This window comes from Halichoerus grypus, chromosome 1 (assembly GCF_964656455.1).
Source record: "Halichoerus grypus chromosome 1, mHalGry1.hap1.1, whole genome shotgun sequence".
Lineage (NCBI taxonomy): Eukaryota > Metazoa > Chordata > Mammalia > Carnivora > Phocidae > Halichoerus > Halichoerus grypus.
The window spans coordinates 91,286,214-91,305,189 of record NC_135712.1 but is presented as its reverse complement, the minus strand read 5'-3'; the positions used below and the strand labels follow the sequence as shown (position 1 = coordinate 91,305,189).

The window sequence follows — 18,976 nt, the reverse complement described above, 5'->3', positions numbered from 1 at the left end:
CTAGAATTTTAGGAAATCTTAGCATTTCTTAGAAGGAGGATCCAAAGGTTTGCAGTGACAGAAACAATTTTAATAACTATATAACCATCTGCATAGCGTCTCCAGCCTGAGCTCTTCCTCTGGCAGGAGTGATCAAAATCATGTGGACAAGGCCAGCTGGATTTGTAATCCATGCCATTCCTGGTACTTACACTTCCTGGCCTCCAGAGGAATGTCTCACTTGGCAAGTGTCCAATCATTTCTGTTACTCACTTCTGTATCCTCACCCCCTAGCACATATTGGGATAGGCACAGGTATAGGTTTGTACATAACTGTTCGAATACTGAAGTCCTGAACCCCAGGAAACCCCTCAGTCCTGGCCAAACCTACGTACTCCGTAAACATCTGTAGAAAACATGAACAAATCCATGAATAAAAGAATAAATAATGAATATGAAATGTGATTACTAGAAAAAGTTATACTTTTTTGGCCTTTGTCACATTTAAAAAAATGCTATTTAAAAACACAAACAAGGGGTGCCCGGGTGGCTCAGTTGAGCATCGGACTCTTGATTTCAGCTTAGGTCTTGATCTCAGGGTCGTGAGTTCAAGCCCTGTATCAGGCTCCACGTTGGGTGTGGAGCCTATATTAAAACAAACAAAACCCACAAACAAACTAGAACAAGTTGTCATTACCTTTAAACCTAGGGGATGCCAGGGCACCTGGCTGGCTCAGTTGGAAGAGCATGTGACTCGATCTTGGGGACATGAGTTCGAGCCCCCGTGGAGCGGACAGTTTACTTAAATAAATAAAACTTAAAAAAAAAAAAAAAAAAAGAGCCATAGGGGGATGCCAGTAGCTTTGGGCTGAACATGAGAAAGTAGCTCCATGATAATTACAGGCAGAGATAAGGCCCTTACTTCCTCCTTGGTATGCTTTCTGCTAGGCTGTTGCACTTGGCTGCCTGCCTTTCATAACTCATGAAAGTTACCAAGCACCAAAGAGAATATTCTTGAATTTTACAACATTGTTTCCTTTTAATGGTGGTATACCTTTTATATTTTCATCTTTGGTTTCAGAAGCAGATGAAATGTGGATGAGTTATCATGTATGTTCATAAATACTGGTCCTGCTTCATAGAAAAATGTTTTCAAAACACAAGTCGGCAAAGATAATTTCCTCATATTCTGGCCCAGTGAAACTTTGGCTTGTTTTGGTGCTGAAAGCTATTGTTAGCACTTCACATAAGTTAGCCTATGATATAGGTCACAGGAAATATTTTCAAAAGAGTCTGCCTGCATTAACAAGCAATAAACAGGTAGGCAAAACCTTTATGTAGGGTAATCATATAATTAATCATCCAAGACAGGACCCTTTCGAGTGTGAAAAGGGGACACTATTAATAATTCTGCTGGGATAATAGGAGTAACTGAGACTGTTCAAGGGAACCAAGTCAAATGGTCCTCCTCTCCTCACCCAATAAGGAAGTCAAACTCAATCACACATCTCGCTCAGGGCAAACCACAGCCCCAAAAGACCCGAAGGTGACTAGGACATACTTGCACTGGCCAAAGCCCAGCCTCCTCCGTGCATGTAAACAATGCTGCGTCTCAAAGGCTCTTCTGGCTTTGGGGAGCCCTCAAACACTCTGACTTCTACACCGTCAAAGTCAGTGTCGGTCACCTTCACCTGAGCCGATGACCACGCGCTTTTCTTGCCAAAAATAACGATGATAAAATTCAGTGCGAGCAGATGATGGCTCAGGCCCAGGTTGTGTATCAGGTTGCTCTGCAGGGCAAGGGAGGGAGCACAGAGGGAGAACACGAGTCAACTTTTTCTCACCAACTCCTGGTGTTTGAATTATTACAAGCAATTGCCAATACTCTTCAGGACTCACTGGCCATCCTTAATCCAATAACAAATTATATTTACTTTTTGCCTTTAGCATTTGCAAAGTATTTTCATACATGAGATCGTATTTTTTGGATCAGCTCTGAGAGGGGCATTGGACAGGTATCATCAGTCCCATTTTATCAAGAAGGCTTAGAAATTAAGCAAACATAAACATTTAGCTGGATAAGTGGTAATTCTGGAACTTGTGAATTTTAGGATTTAGTCCTTTATTCTCCCCTCAATCAGCACATCACAGTTGCAATAAGATACTAAGAATAGAGGAAGAATACTTTATTTAAATGCAAATAAAAGATATGGAAGTTTCATATTTACTGTAATTATTTTTAAAGTGTTTTACAGCTTATCTACTTAAGCGCGTCTGTTATTTTGAGAGTGAAGCAAGAAATGAGCGTGTGAGAGGCCAGGAGCAGAGGTAACTCTGGTCCTAGCACTGAGAAGCAGAACACCTCAGACATTACCAGGAGCTTTTCAGAAATGTGCAAGGAATAAACAGTCTGCCATCCTGTCCCCTTGGAACCTGAGGGCATTGAGCTCCGCATTAAGTCTTTGCAGGAAGTTATCTGGTTGGAGAAGGAGCAAAGAGAGAAGAGACCCAAGTCATCCACCCAGCAAAGATCCTACAGAGTGTATTCCCCTCTTTCCACATCTTATACTAGGTCTTCCTGTTGAGTACACTTATAAAACTGACCTTCCTGTAAGACTTAATGGACATGTTTCAAAGCCAGAGAACTGGAAGCCATCAGGCGGCCAGTGACTAGTCCAATGGGGAGGCTCACAAGTGTCAAAGAGTGACTGGAAACTTTCCTGGCACAGGTGCATGAATTTAGATACTGTATCTCCTAGTGGCTCGAAAACCTAGGGTAGAGGGACAGCTAGAGAGTAGCAATGCCCTTCTGGAAAATATGAAACAGAACACTGATGATTAGTGAAATATTTAATGCCATCATAAGGTCAAGGAAACAATGTTACTAGTAGCAGAAATCAGGACTATAAAGTCTGTGATACAGCATAATACGGCTTCCCGGCATGTGCCTGAGGCACACTGGTGTGCCCTAATACTGATCCCCTGACCCCTGGGGAGCCAAGCTCCTGAGAGCCCCTTACCCCGGTGTCCCATGTAAAATATTATTGTATACATATGCCCAGCCATGAAAAGAGTTGGAAATCACTGCATTATAAAACCATTGGCCAGTGGGACGCCTGGGTGGCTCAGTTGATTAAGCAACTGCCTTCCACCCGGGTCATGATCCCAGGGTCCTGGGATCGAGTCCCACATCGGGCTCCTTGCTCAGCAGGGAGCCTGCCTCTCCCTCTCTCTCCCTCTGCTTGTGCTCTCTCTGTCAAATAAATCAAATCTTAAAAAAAAAAAAGAAAAAAAACCACAAACCTTTGGCCAGTGTTTATGAAAAATGAGAACAACAGGCAATTAATCTAACCATGAAGAGCTATTCCAGTAATTTCATTAATATTTGTTTGTTTGTAATATAAGCAGCAGAGCAAATAAATATTAATAAAATAATTCAATTTCTTTATCAATTGCCCAAATTTATTGAAAAAGTTAAACAACTGATAATGTGCTTGCTATGAAATAAATGTGTGTGATATGAAATAAATTCACACACACACAGAATTTGAACCATTAATTTAAGGTTTTGTCAAATTGGGAAAAGGCAATCATCCTTTGAGTTTTGTGGTAAAATATCAGCTTACTGGGGAATATTGATTTCTGCCAGGACATAGCTAAAAATCACTGCATTCACTAAGATTTCTAGAGTTCACACATAAACCCTTCTCAATATCATTATCAATTAACAGAGAACACACAGGATCCATCCCATTTCTCACAGAACAAGTAGCTTGATAAGCATGAAATAATGAATATGAAGAAAATCACAGGCTTGGCTGTGTTACTTTCTGGACTTTTTTTTTTAAGTTAAATGAAGATTACTGAATACTTACGACAAAGTATATATGAGTTTCTTCAACTATAGGAAAGCTGTAAAACAGGTGAATTGTCTTTACAAGACAGATTAGAGAAGATTGTTCATTTTACAGAGTCCACCTCGGGTTTCCTTTATGCACTGCATGCTCTGAGTGCATGCAGACTTGACTCAATTTGTCCATCTTTCCCAAAATACTTCTGCCATGTCAGTTTATGATCATTTGCACTAACAGAATTTCTGAACAAATATCTGCCTTGTTCACAATACTGCCAGGGTGGGGTGGGGGCAGAAGTGTTGATTCAAGGGGCGCCTGGGTGGCTCAGTCGTTAAGTGTCTGCCTTCAGCTCAGGTCATGATCCCAGGGTCCTGTGATCGAGCCCCACATCGGGCTCCCTGCTCAGCAGGAAGCCTGCTTCTCCCTCTCCCACTCCCCTTGCTTGTGTTCCCTTTCTCGCTGTCTCTCTCTCTGTCAAGTAAATAAATAAAATATTTAAAAAAAAAAAAGAAGAAGTGTTGATTCAAGAAGGGACAGTTTATATGGGAAAAACAGATGAGCAGATGGGGGTCAGATAGGGTCAAACAGGTGCTAAAAGTTGTGCTAATGTTTGGAATTGCATTGATAAATGAGAGAATGAAAAATAGTTATCCTCCAGAAAATACCAAGATTATTTCAAAATTTGAAAACAGAGATACTCAAACAGTAATCTGTCACCAAACACTCTTACCATTGTTAATAATAGTGATCACTGTCTAAGCGCCTACAGTGCTGGGGTAGGGTAGTCCTATTCAGTATGGGATGACATTCGCATGTCTGGGTGATATCATGTGGCATGATAAAATTGTAAATATTATCTAACCTTTTCCTCCAATATCTACTGTTTCCCTTAGCTCTTTTTTTTTTTTTAAGATTTTATTTATTTATTTGACAGAGAGAGAGAGACAGCAAGAGAGAGAACACAAACAGGGAGAGCGGGAGAGGGAGAGGTAGGCTCCTGGCTGAGCAGGGAACCTGATGCGGGGCTCGATTCCAGGACCCTGGGATCATGACCTGAGCCGAAGGCAGCTGCTTAATGACTGAGCCACCCAGGCGCCTCTCCCTTAGCTCTTCTCACTATCCCAGTCTTTCTGTTGTTGTTACTTCAGGGAAGGGGTATGAGAACAAAGAGCAAAGAAGCAGGAGTGACTTCATACTTTTGATTTTCAAAGCCTATATCCTTGGGAGAATTAAAAAATAGACACTGATTTAGAAGATCACATGATGAATAAGAAGTCTCCTAGAATAGAAAATGATTCTCCAAACTAAGTAGTGGGAGAGGGGAGGAGAAAGTGTTGGAGATGAAGTGAGGAATGTATGGATTGATATCTGAAATCCAATCAAAAGAGACCCCTGAGACACAGCAACTCCCAGATATGTCTGTGGAATCTGAAAGCAGTAGATATATGCCCCATGCCCAGACAGAACCTTGGAAGGAGGCAAGACCTTAGGGAAGAGTGGCTGCAAGGTTATGTCCAAGAAGATGGTGCCTCAAATGACCTCAGAGAGTTCCTCAGGCCTCCACTAGTGCAAGAGCAGCTGAATGATTCCATAGTCCAATAAAGGCATAAAAGTGGCAAGGGCTGCATGAGTGTCTTGCAGATGGACCTGAGAGCACCTTTCCATTAGCCATGGCCCATTATATGCTCTCAAGGGTCCAATGGGAATAGAGGGAGAGCACTAATGAACCTAAATTGCTCTTATAAATTAGAACAAAGGATATTCCAGGGCAATGTATGGGACTCAAACACCAAAGACTGCATGGAACAAAGATGTAAGCCAAGGATGAGTACCCAGATGGCCTCCCCTACTCATTATGCCTCAACATTATACAAGAGCCTCCAGAACCTAAAAGTAAAGAGCAATTAGGGGGAATTTATGGGAATGAAGTTCTACCTTAAAAATGTAGACTCAAAATACAGATGAAGTTTTATTTCTTACATCCTTGAGTTTGTGAAGTGGGATTCAGATCCACCCCCAAAAACATTCCTGAGTTAACAAAGTTTCCTGAAATCTCCTTAGAAGTAGCTGGAAAATTCCAGTAGCACAAAGAAGCAGGCCAAGTTTTTAGAGCCCCACAGGTTGAGAATTGACCAATTCTTGGCCAGCTGAAGGACTCCAGGGCAGTGGTATGGGTCTTAAACTTGCCCCCATAATCATTCCAGGATCTGGGGGAGAAATTCTGCCTGAGGACATGGAAGGGATAAGGGTACTCATTACACCACAGTGGAACCAGACACAACAAAATAGGTGGGCCACTGGGTCCCTACCCAGGTATTATGGCCAAAGATCAAAGGACAAGCAAGAATCACAGGAAGCAAAGCAGAGGCTGTACTCCGTTTATCAATATACAAGTTAGTTGTTATGTTTGTGAATAGGGTTGTTTTCTGTTAACTCATTCAACATGTAAATTATGAATTCAATTCTATGGGCAGGAAAGCTTAAGGGGGAAGAAAGAGACAATCTTTGGGAGCTTAGGGAAATAGAGGAGAACCAAGAGCTGTAATGGAATAGCTATTGTTAGTTAGCTAAGCAATACAAGCAGTAAAGGAGATCTAGATAAAAGGTTGCACGAGCTCAGAGAAGGAAGGAATTACTTCTGTCTGTTCTTCCTGGGATGAAATCCAGTAAGGTTTCTAGCCTACATTGTGGCTTAATGGAAGATGAAGCACAGGTAGCAAAGAAAAGGGTTGGGAACCAAGATGTAAAAGTGTTGGGCAAGTGCTATAATTCAGACACCTACAGGAAGATCAGGTACATAAGGGAAGTGAAGGCAGGGGGAGTGTAGAAATAAAAGGCTCAACCTAAGAGGCACGTAGAGTGCCAAAGTCAACAGCACAGACTCCAGCCCTAGAGTACCTGAGTGAAAAGCCCAGCTCCCCCACTTTACCAGGGGTGGGATCTTGGGCAAGTTACTAAACCTCTCTGTCTTGATTTCTCATCTATAAAACAGAAATAATAATACTAACTTAGCCTGTGGTCAAATTTCAACATGAACCAACAGCATTAAATACTTAAAACATCTATTGTAACTCACTACCCACTTCATTTCCCATATTCAAAGGTTTAACTACTTTTAATTTGCATGGAGAGCACTCCACGGCCTCTACTTCATCCCTCCCCCTTCCCTACTCATTCAGATCATAGCACAGTGTTTCATGGTGTGCACTATGAGGTCAGTTGGCCAAGGATCAATTCTGGTTCTGACACTTTCTAGCTGGGTGATTCTGAGCAATTCACCAAACCTCTGTCTGCCTCAGTTTCTTTATCTACTTTATAGAGCTTCTCAAAGGATACCTGACATAAAACTTAGAATCTAAGTGCTCATCATGTTACCTCTTTTTATCTGCTTATGTCAGGCTTTCATAGCATCTTAGCCTGTCGTATAATGTAGTCTTGCTACATTAGCTTGGAAGATCCAGGCTAAATCACCAGCTGCATGTTCCTAAACTGAGTGATACAGAAGGCCTTCAAAGTAGCAAAGCTCTTTAACTGATATAAACCCCATCTTCAAGGCTTCCTCAGAAGAGAAGGCTGTGAAGAATCAGTTTTCATTATCCCTGACTTGAAATTCTTTGAACAAGGGCAGAAAGGGTTAAGGAAAAATGATTGAGAAGAAAGAGCACAGACCTTGCAGAGAGACAGATCCTGGCTCCACCATTTATTAACTACATGACCTGGGCAAGCTTCCTAAGTTCTCTGGGCCCCAGTTACAAGATAAAAGAGGAAAAAAACTGCATGTGAGGAGGAAATCCACATTACTTATTGTTTGTTCCCTCTCTCCCGAGGTCCTGAATTGGCAGAAGCCTTGCTCAGGTCTTTGGCAGATCCCCATCTGGTTAGGGACCCCTCCTACACCTGTCCTTCCTCTCTTATTTCTTTTACCCAGTATTATATATTTGTATATTATATATACAAAAAAAATAACTTTTGTCTCACACTCAGAGTAGGCATGGACCAAAAGAGTTCAGGTTGGGCCACAGTTGCACTCTCTCCATACAGCAAAGCACTGGAGAGAATTATTAAGCCAACCTGTGAAATACAAATATAATTATGTAACAGTAGGATTCTCTGATGCGATTGTTCTATTACAAAATTTCAAATTGGTTTAGCCTCCTATTCAAGGATTTCATTACAAGCTACAAAGCAAACCTGAGGAGAATCTCACTGCCATTCAATTAGCAAGGTAACGTAGCACTACAGGATCTGACACCTTCACCCTTTCACCCTAAAACTTTCACCTTGTCTCTCACTCCCAGGGTGGCAATTCAATCTGGGGGAGCACAAAAAGGACAGGCTTGTCTCTTTCCAGTTGCTAAACCTTTTTAGTTTTTACTATGACCCAGAAAACAAATAATTCTACATTGCCAAGGTGCTTGCTTAGCTCCAAAAGCCTCCTACATCCTATCAAGGTACATCAAGTACATAATGGCTTACAACGTACTGATATCTGCTCTCTGCCAGTCACTGCTCCCAGTGTTGGCGGAGTCTCAGACCAAGTCACACAGGCAAGAAGCGTGGGCTGGATTTGAACCAAACATTCTGGTTCCAGAACCCTTAACCATCACCCTCAACTGACACTCAAGAGTCAATGTAGTTTCAAACATATGTCAGAAAACTGGAAGATTTTACATCTGGAATGAACATTTAGCCTCCCGTATTACACAAAGGGAAACTCAGGCCTAGAAAGGATAGGATACATGACTCGCCCAGGGTCAGCTGCTCTAGCACAGTCTAGCCTTGACCACTCGGGCTGAAGAGGCACCCTCCATCTCCCCCTTTCCTCCAGCTCTTCCTCACCAGCACATTTCTCTCTCTGGGGTCCTGTTTCCTTTCTCACTCTTCTCCATACACACACCCATGACAACTGAAATGAGACTTGAAACAATTACTTTCCGTTCTTTTTTTTATTAAAGATTTTATTTATTTATTTGACAGACAGACAGGGAACACAAGCTTTATTTATTTATTTGACAGAGAGGGAACACAAGCAGGGGGAGTGGGAGAGGGAGAAGCAGGCTTCCCGCCTAACAGGGAGCCCGATGCGGGGCTCATCCCAGGACTCTGGGATCATGACCTGAGCCCAAGGCAGACGCTTAACGACTGGGCCACCCAGGCACCACTTTTGTGTTTTTATTCACATTTCTGTTATCTTTAATAGCAATAACTAATTGTGAGCTCCTTGGGACAGACACAGTCGGAGTCTTGGGGATCAAAATTTTTTTCCAGTGCCCCATGTACAGCTGGTCATAAACAAATGTCCTTCATGAGGCTACTTGAGCTGCTAAAAGCCTCCCTTGACTGCCAGGACAAGAAGCATTTGTTTTCATTTGAGTGTTCCAAATAGCAGCTGACTAAAGACAGCACAAAAGAACGAAACTTCACAACAAAACCTCCCAAACTCCCTTCTGCTATACAATTCAGAGCTAGTCCACTCCCGCCTCCCACCTGACTTCACAAGTGTGTTACACAGGATAATCCAGAAATTGGGGTAATCTTCTGCTTTAGGTAAAGTGCAGGAAGCAGCAAATTAAATGTGACCTTTGAAAATTGTTTCTTAAATGTCATATAAATCCAAAAGATATAAAGCAAATGATTTTTATAGGTATCTACAGATGTCTGAAGGGCCAGATTCAGATGATGATCATAATAAATTAAGACTCCTTTGTGTACATTCAGAACATGATTATAATAAATCACTGCATACTATATAAAACATGTAATAAATTATAAAAATCATAATACTCTTTTGTACAGTGCTTTGCAGTTTCTGACCACTTGAATTTTCACCAGTTTGAATCTCACAAGGACCTGTGAAATAGGAAGAGCAGGTATTACACACACTTTATGCTCATCTGAGGCTTAAAGAAGTTAAATGTCTTGCCCAGGATCATAAAGCTCAAAGTGACAAAGCAAGTACTGGAATCCAAAAGCCCAACTGACTGACCCATCATGCTCAATGTTAATACTCAGAGTTTAGATGAAAATCACTAACCAAACCATTATTTAAAGCCAAGCCTCTCCCATCACACAGGTTTTGAACACTTAAGAATGAAAGGTTTAAAATCAGGGTGGGAAAGGGAAGTAGGTCATGAAATGTATCTCAAACTCTATTCTCCTAGAGGCATATTTGCCAGCAGATCTGCTAGGCTGGTTAGCAGGACCTGTTTGCCAACTTTAACAGGGCCTAAGAAAACTAACAGTACAAGAGCTTTACAACACTTGGAATTTCTATAGCCAGCAAATTCAAGTTAATGTAGCTCAGTCATTCCTTGGCCCATCAGTCCCATTGTGATAGAATCTGGAGTCCCTAAAAATGGAGGTTTTTACCTCTGCCCCAGGAGAGGTTTCTCATTTTAACAGACTCAGGAAACAGAAAAAATTTACTCCTTACAAACATTTAGTCAAGATCCACAATTGCAACAAACAATCTAATGTGTTTAATATCTAAAATATTAAGTTTATTTTTGAAAAGATTTTATTTATTTATTTTTGAGAGAGAGTGAGAGACAGAGAACAAGTGGGGGAGGAGGGTGGGGCAGAGAGAGAAGCAGACTCCCCGATGAACAGGGAGCCCGATGTGGGACTCGATCCCAGGACTCTGGGATCATGACCTGAGCTGAAGGCAGATGCTTAATGGACTGAACCACCCAAGTGCCCCTAAAATATTAAGTTTAGATAAAAGTATCTATACACCAGATGACTGTATTGCCCTCCTAAGGTGAATTTACACGTGAGATATCCCACTACAAGGAAAAGAGGATGAATCTATTTGTCATCCACTTGTTCAGCAACATTTGAATGTTTATTGTATACCAGACACCAAGACTAGTAGGGAGATAGGGGAAATACAAACATAGGCTCCATCCTTAAGAAGCTGACACTGTATAAGGTGGATATATGCAATGCAATACTGTGATAAGTACCAGGGATACATACACGGAGAAAGAAATAACAATTTCTACCCCTAGGAGCTTGCAGTGTGTCCACAGCATTGGTGACATTTGAGCTGTGTCTCTAAGAACAGATATTTTGCCAGGAGAAAAGGGGGAGAAGGACATTCCACCCAGTGGAATAATATGGTAACACACAAAGGTACAGAAGAGCAAGGCTTATTGGAAAGTTGGGATGGACTACTGTTCTGTGGCCCTAAGAAGAATAGGGTTGGCACTGTATTTTAACGTATTGAAATAGCTTTAATTTGATGATTTTGCATCTGGTCTTCATGATACTTATTAAGAACATCTGTTCTGCCACCCCCATCCTATCCCCAGGACAAAACCCAAGGAAGCCGAAGTATGGCTCCACCAAAAGAGAGAGCTCCCAACTGAAGAGACAAAAGGAGCTTCGCTCACCAATAGATTAGCAAATCATTAATTTTAAGAATCCACCTGTTTTAACAAGTTATTAAGAACCAGTTTTACCTCGGGCGCCTGGGTGGCTCAGTCGTTAAGCGTCTGCCTTCCGCTCAGGTCATGATCCCAGTGTCCTGGGATCGAGTCCCGCATCAGGCTCCCTGCTCAGCAGGAGGCCTGCTTCTCGCTCTCCCACTCCCCCTGCTTGTGTTCCTGCTCTCGCTGTCTCTCTCTCTGTCAAATAAATAAATAAAATCTTAAAAAAAGAAAAAAAAGAACCAGTTTTACCTCATCTCTATGATCACTGTTAAGCAATCATACAAGTTGTCTAATCCAAGGCTATTCAAAGGGTGGTTCAAAGACTAGCAGCACCTGAATGCAAATTCTTGCTCCCCAACTCTACCTGTTTAATTAGTATCTCTGGGGGTGGGACTTTGGAATCTCTCCAGATGGTTCTTTTCCACGTTAAAGTTGAGAAATATTGGTCTAGTTCAGTATTTCGTTAAACAAGTTGTGTTTCTTTGCTCTTAATATCAGCTCTACACCCGAAGAGGGGCTTGAACCCACAACCCTGAAATCAAGAGTCACATGCTCTACTGAGCTAGCCAGGTGCCCCTTTAGCCAGGTGTCCTAGAGAGCTCTTGTTGTTACTGATTTTCATTGCAACCGTAATGCGTGAACGGGTTTGGGACAATGTTGCTAAGAGCAGGGCTTGCAACGCAAGGCACCGTAGAAGGTTTGAAGGAGCACTGCTGGCCTCCCTCAGGACTGAACGGTCCGTTCCCTGAATTCCTATTTATCCTTCCAGACACCTCCTCTGTGAAGTCCCCCACCCCCGAGCCGCCCCTGCTCAGCAGAGAACAGTTCCGCTCTGCAGGCTCCGTGTGTGACGACGTGGCTCGAACGCGTCTCCAATGCTGCACCTCTCCGTTCTCCGTGCGAGGTTTGGTCTATGTCTGTCTCCCCCGCGAACTCTGAGAGCTGAACCCCGGTTGCGGCCATCGGCGCGCACCAGCCCGGAGGCGGGCGAGCAGCCGGGGCGGGGGGATGAACGGCTGCGGAGGGCGTTAGGTCGCCTGAAAGCCGACGGGGACAGGGGACAGGGGAGGCGTCTCCTTCCTGGCCTCTCTCGCAGCGGAGGTTTGGTGCAGCCTCTGGGTCACAAAGGCCCGCCGCTCCCAGCGCCTAGCTCCCCCTCGGCCGGCCCCTCCCCGCCGGGGGCCCTCACCCTTCCCGCTCTGCCTTTCACCTTTAACTCTCGTCCTCCAACTTGGCCGAGCCAGGGAGCTGGGAGCTCTGGAGCGCCGCCAGGCGGCCACGGAGGTCAGGCGGGCAGCCGGAGCGAGGAGCGGAGACTGACGGCGCGCTGGGCGCTTGGCCGGGGAGCCCAGGCCCGGGCAGAGAGGGCACCAAAGCCTAAAAATGCCTTTCGTGAGAGCCCGCCTCGCTCTGTGAAAGGCCCAGTCCTTGCCCTCAGAGCTGCACGAGCAGCGTGATCAGGTAGAGGCCAAATGTAGTAAGAGTTTCAGACTCTGGTAAACAAGTACGATGACATCTCTTAAGATGGTACTTGTTAAAATCCATGAGCTCACCGAGGATGGAGGGATAAGGATGGACCTTACAGGCTGAGGGCCTGACAAGGTGGGAGCAAGAAGACGAAGAGGAAGAAGAGGTCCAGTCTAATGAGGAAGATCTCCACTCTGCAGTGTCTCAAGACTCAGAGAAATAAGAGGGGGCAGAAATTAAAAAGGAGAAAGAAAATGAAAAAAAAAAAAAAAAGAAAAAGAAAAAGAAAAAACAAACACTAAAATATTTTAAAATATTGTTGGACTTTAAAATAACAATAAAGAATATAATAATGTGATATAAACAATGAATATAATAGTAAAATAACAATGTGAACCTATTCTGACATTGCTAAATTATAGTAACTGGAAGCAATCAGATCTTGGCCAGCCCTTTAGTTTCAAACTTGATTTTCATTTTGAACACAATGTATCCAAAGTGTTGGAGAAGAGTTAAACTTATTCTTTAACCTCCTCACACCTGTAACAGCCCTGCTGTTTTACAAATCAAAATTTAAACTGAATTTGAATGAATTGAATGATTTCCCTCTATTTGGGGCCCAGAACCAGGGCCCTAATCCAGCTCTGAGTCCCAGGCAGGGCCTACTCTCTGTTATTCTAAGTATTATTTCTCCTCTGCTGGATCCAATTCTTTCTGGTCTTCGGCATGTCTAGTGTCCAACCCTTTGCTGGGGATAGACTACAAATGTTCACATAGTGTTCCCATGGGGGAAGGTGAGAAAGGTGGATGTTTGATTTTATCTCAGTGTGATCCTATGTCTAATTAGAACATAGGACTGTGCTGGGTTTCCTCAGTTAGCCAACTTCTATGCAACACTAAACACTGTAGAAGCCTTAAACTCATGTCTTCAGGGGCCACAGCAGCTAATGCAAATGAGTAAAATAGGTTATTAGACATCAGAGAATGGGAGGCTTGTGGCAAACTGGAGAAACAAGGCCCAGAATAAGGATGAAGCTGCTGCTTTCCCTAGGTGATTGTGTGATATGGAAATTCTGGCCTACTATTGCCAGATGATCTGACTTTTCAAGAGAAGCAGGAAGCCCAGATTGTTGTGTGAAACATTCTGAATTTTAGGTGTTGGCAATGAATTTAAAAATGTTTAATATACAGGGGCACCTGGCTGGCTCAGTTGGAAGAGCATGCAACTCTTCAGCTTGGGGTCATGAGTTCAAGCCCCACGTTGGGTATAGAGATGACTTCAATAAATAAATAAATGTAAAAAAAATAAAAAATAAAAATGTTTAATATACAATGTGGACCAAAAAACATAACTGCAGGTCCGTCTGTGGCTCTCAAGTTGGTGGTCTGAAAGTCAGAACATATTTTTTCATACAAACAATATGCCTAATTGACAGTCTTCTAACTCCAAACCTGGATAATAATAAATAAAACCAAGGCATAAAATTAGAAATATTTGATTGTGGGTTTTGTTTATTTGGCATTTTAGGTTGCGATGATGCATAGAGGCAGTTTAGAGAGCAATGACAATGAACATGGGAATTATGGATAATCTGAGTGAGACTTATGGGTTCTCTCAAGGACTGCAGAGGCTGATGCACTTCTTTCTTTTTATTTTTATTTTTTTTTATTTTTTTTTTTTAACAATTTTTTTTTTTAAAGATTTTATTTATTTATTTGAGAGAGAATGAGAGAGAGCACATGAGAGGGGGGAGGGTCAGAGGGAGAAGCAGACTCCCTGCCGAGCAGGGAGCCCGATGCGGGACTCGATCCAGGGACTCCAGGATCATGACCTGAGCCGAAGGCAGTCGCTTAACCAACTGAGCCACCCAGGCGCCCTGCACTTCTTTCTTTTTAAAATTTCTTTTCCTTTCAAAGCAATAATAAAATAAAAATAAAATAAAATAAAAATTCTTTTCCCTTCGAAGCACATAGATTTCCTTATCCCTGACTTGAGTATAGTCTTCTTGTCAGAGGTAATTATAGTCATTCTTAGGGGATTACAAAAGAAATGGGGGATAAAGATTAATTTTACTGAGATAATAAACTGGGTTAGAATTAGAAGACAAAAGGGAAATATGGGTTTTTTTTTAAGATTTATTTATTTATTTGAGAGAGAGAGCGTACACAAGCAGGGGGAGGGGCAGAGGGAGAGAATCTCAGACTCCCCGCTGAACTCAGAGCCCAACTTGGGGCTTGATTCCACAACCCATGAGATCATGGCCTGAGCCGAAACCAAGAGTCCAATGCTTAACCAACTGAGCCACTCAGGTGCCCCATCTTTTTTTTTTTTTCAAAAGGGAAATATGTTAAAGAGAATATAATATGATGTAGTATAAGTATGAAAGAAAGTGCAAGCTGCCTAAATACTGTCTCCTTCACCACTCCCCCCGCCAAGGATGCCAGGAAGTGGACTATTTATAACTGGGTGTTATAATGGTAGGTGCCCAGTACTATGCTAAGGGTCATTGGTCCTTCTCCTTGGAAGTGCTCTTGACATACAGGGCCCTACAATATAAGCAGGGGTGGAAGCTAACAATCCTCACATAAACTGAAAACCAAAGTCTTTACTTATTCTTGAAAAATCATACTTTTGTTGTATGTTTTCATAATTTTCATAATTTTACTGTTAGCTTACCTAGAGTTAGCATAATTAAAACAGTCAAATAGATCCTAACACAAGACTGGGACTAGTTCTACCCATGGTTCAGCTACATAAAGATCTCCTTCAAACTTCTTATACCTTTCAGAATCTCAACAGAAGTAGCTTCTGGTAGGCACCATGCTGGCCCACCTCAGAATTGTACACCTGCTGTTTTCCTGGAATACCCTTATTTCTGCATCTGTCTGGTTTTTTTACATTCTTTCAGACTCAAAAAAATGGATGGTGGGGGGAACGGCATAAAGCCATTTAAACACTGACAACACCCAAATGAAAGTCCAACTTTTTAAGCAGTTAAAGTTCTATGATTTACCCAAAAATAGGCTTTTATGGATTCGGGAAATCATGTTTTTAGAGGAATTGAAAATCACTGCCAAACAGATTCCTTCTGTAGACATAACCAATAACAATGTTCTTGTTTTTATCCAAAATATCTTCATTTAAGTTGCAGAATTATGCCAATTTGAATTTGCTATGTGAGGAAATAAGACTGACAAGTTACTGGTTTTAGTCAGTAAGGGCTTCTGTGGTTGCTAACTAAGGCTCGAATCTAGCACATGGTGTGTCCTAAAAAATACTGGCCCACTGTTCTTGACAAAAGTGTAGTATGTGCATTTTTATGGTATACTATTAACTATAGAATTAATAGGCATCAACCTACAGGGGAGAAAGTTTAATATTCATCTGGTGTGAACCTCATTTTGAAGCAGACAGAAAAAGCTACTTAGCTTGTAAGACTCCACATTTTAAGATAGGTTTCCACATAGATGAACCAACCAACATAAATTTAAAATTAGCTCTTTGGGGAAATTAGCTATTTTACTTTTTCTTTCTGCCTTTGTTGGCACCACCTCTTCTCATTCAACATCATTTTTATTTTTAAGCACTCTCCATACCCAGCATGGGGCTCGAACTCATGACCCCGAGATCAACAGTCTCCTGCTCACTGACTGAGCCAGCCAGGTGCCCCTAAATTTTTTTAAACAAATATTTTTTAATCTACTAAATAGTTACATGTATATAATTTTTATATTTATTTTTATATATAGCTAGTTAGTACCTCAGTAATATCCATCAGTAACTTCCATCTCAGGTTTTAATCATAAGCTATAAAGTTTATTTTGGCTATTTCCTGTGAGAAATGATAGCTCAATAAGATGAGCATTACCAGTCAAACATTAGTTTTGGCAGACATCCTTGAAATCATTCTAACAAACAGGCTATAGATTGAGACCCTGAAATGTAAAATCCACAGTTGCTTGGGAGTACATCTGTGGCTGATACCTTGAGGAGAACACCAGGATGTAGAGCTGATGGGCCCCATTCCATCCTCATGTCCTTCAATCTCTCAGGAGAATTCAACACAGTTGACCACCCTTTCCTGGTACTACTCTTTGCTGGTTTCTTTAACACTTTATTTCCCCAGTTTTCCTCATTGTTCCCTGTTCTGTCCCCTTTGTTGGTACCACTTCTTCTCATTCAACATTGTTTCCATAGGGGATTTCATGTCTTTATAGGATTTCAATTACCATCGGCCTGCCAACAAATTTCTCCATATTCACTATATTTTCTTGCCACATATATTTGGCATTGGATTGTAGCTTTAGGAAGGCCAAGTGCCGTGTGTTTTGTGAACTGCTATCACCCCAATGCCCAGTATATGGTTGTTAACAAGTGATAGAGGCCATTGTGAATTTCTTCTGTTATGGTGTTCGACTGAAGACACCTGCCTTTAATAACTTTAGAAGTCAAAGTCATCTTTTCCATAGGTACAGGAAAGATCTCTACGCCCAAAAGATGGCAAGCATTTGAGCAAATCCAAAGCCCTTTGTTGAGAAAGAGATCAACCCTGCTTGCAAGTACTTCTTCACCACTTTCACAATGTGGCAAGATGGCCCACCACTGAGACAGAATTCAAATAAAGGACTTTAATTTATATAACAAAATGTCATGTCACCAACTGTACCTTAGATACCTAAAGCCTAAGGAACTCTTTTCAGGTGACATCATATTCTAAAACGAATTGATACCTTGGCAAACTCCAGTGGAGATCTTTGATATGAGACAGTGAAAGCCTAAGAGACATTCAATTTCTTTGACTTTTAGAGCACTAACTACAAAGGCAGAGGGCCTGAATTAGAGTTTTGGCTCTAGGTGTGTGACGTGGGCAAGATACTTAACCCCTCTGTGCCTCAGTTTCTTCATTTACAATATAGGAATAGTAATAGTACTTATGTTACAGGATTCTTATAAAGATTGAGTATATACATAAAACAGAACAGTATGAGTTAGCTATGAGGATGATGATTCATAGATCTATTCAGTTAGAACATCAGCAAACTCAGCCCATAGACTCTAAAACTTTAACCATAGGAAGCCGTTTTTAGTTCTTGCTTTACAGCAAGGATTGTGCAAGAATTTTATATATGCAATCACACACAGTCCATATAACAAGTCTCAAGGGATGCATTATCATTATCTCACTTTTATAGGTGAGAAAACTAAGGTTAGAGTTCAAGTAACTTGCCTAACTAGTTTCACAACTAGTTAGTGCTGAAGCCAGGAGTTAAACCCAGTAGCCACAGCCAGCAGAAGTTTAATATAGATTCCAGTCTGCCAGTAAGAGCAGTAGTAGACTGACAAGAATAACCGTGAAAATAAAAGAATACAAAACAGCATATTACTATTGGAGTATATTGCAGACAGTTGTCAAAACTCAGATCTGGACTATATATATATATATATATTTCTTACGTCAGGTACTGTTCCAAGTCCTTTACGTATTTCTTTAAAAGATTTTATTTATTTATTTATTTATTTATTTATTTATTTATTTATTTTTTGAGAAAGAGTGAGAGAGAGAGCATGAGCAGGGTGGGGGGGGGAGGGCAGAGGGAGAGGCAGAAGCAAACTCCTCGCTGAGCAGGAAGCCCAATGCAGGGCTAGATCCCAGGATCCTGGGATCATGACCTGAGCTGAAGGCAGATGCTTAACTGACTGAGCCACTCAGGTGCCCCAAAAGCAGATCATTTTCTACCAGCAGAATTGACTTGCTAAGAAAGTCAAGGAAACAGGAACTATTGCTGCCGTGGACTTGCTTCTCACTAACAGGGAAGAACTGTGCCATGAAATGGAAGAGCCTGCAAGCATGGGACAGAATGATCCTAAGAACTGAGGCATAAACTAGGAAGAGTGAGATAAACATCTTGCATTTTAGAAGAGTAGACTTCAGAACAGTGAAAGTAAAGGTAATGTGAATCCCAGAGCAGGGATGATATTATGGGACAGGCAGCACAGAAGAGGGTCAGTCAGATTAATTTCTCATGAAGCATTTGTCAATTATCCATTCAAGAGGAAAAGGGAAAGGTAGAGCAATATCAAGTGAATGTGGGAATTCACCAGTGATCTTTTTAAGGGGGTGGCCTAATGTTTAACTAGAAGCAGCCAAATAAATCATTACAAATTCAAAAACAAACATCAATCTGCAAAAATAATAATGAGGAAGTTAGAAACCCAGAAAACAGTGAGGCTTGCAAAAAAAA

At 41.7% G+C, this 18,976-nt stretch overlaps 1 protein-coding gene across 4 annotated transcripts in view; it reads right to left on the bottom strand.

The window, feature by feature from the left end:
* Positions 1-18,976, bottom strand: part of NCEH1 (neutral cholesterol ester hydrolase 1) — a 45,213-nt gene that overhangs the window by 16,672 nt on the left and 9,565 nt on the right. The window contains exons 1-3 of one of the 4 annotated variants that reach the window (XM_078069186.1): positions 11,297-11,746; positions 2,354-2,455; positions 1,541-1,769 (exon numbers count right to left, since the gene is read on the bottom strand). The exons of 1 other annotated variant lie outside the window; for it this stretch is intronic. In XM_078069186.1, the coding sequence (XP_077925312.1) occupies positions 1,541-1,769; positions 2,354-2,434 (310 nt within the window). In that variant the 5' untranslated portion in view covers positions 2,435-2,455; positions 11,297-11,746. Of the gene's footprint in view, positions 1-1,540; positions 1,770-2,353; positions 2,456-11,296; positions 11,747-18,976 lie in introns of those variants that run through there. 2 more of the 4 variants (XM_078069179.1, XM_036075650.2) reach the window with 2 other exon arrangements.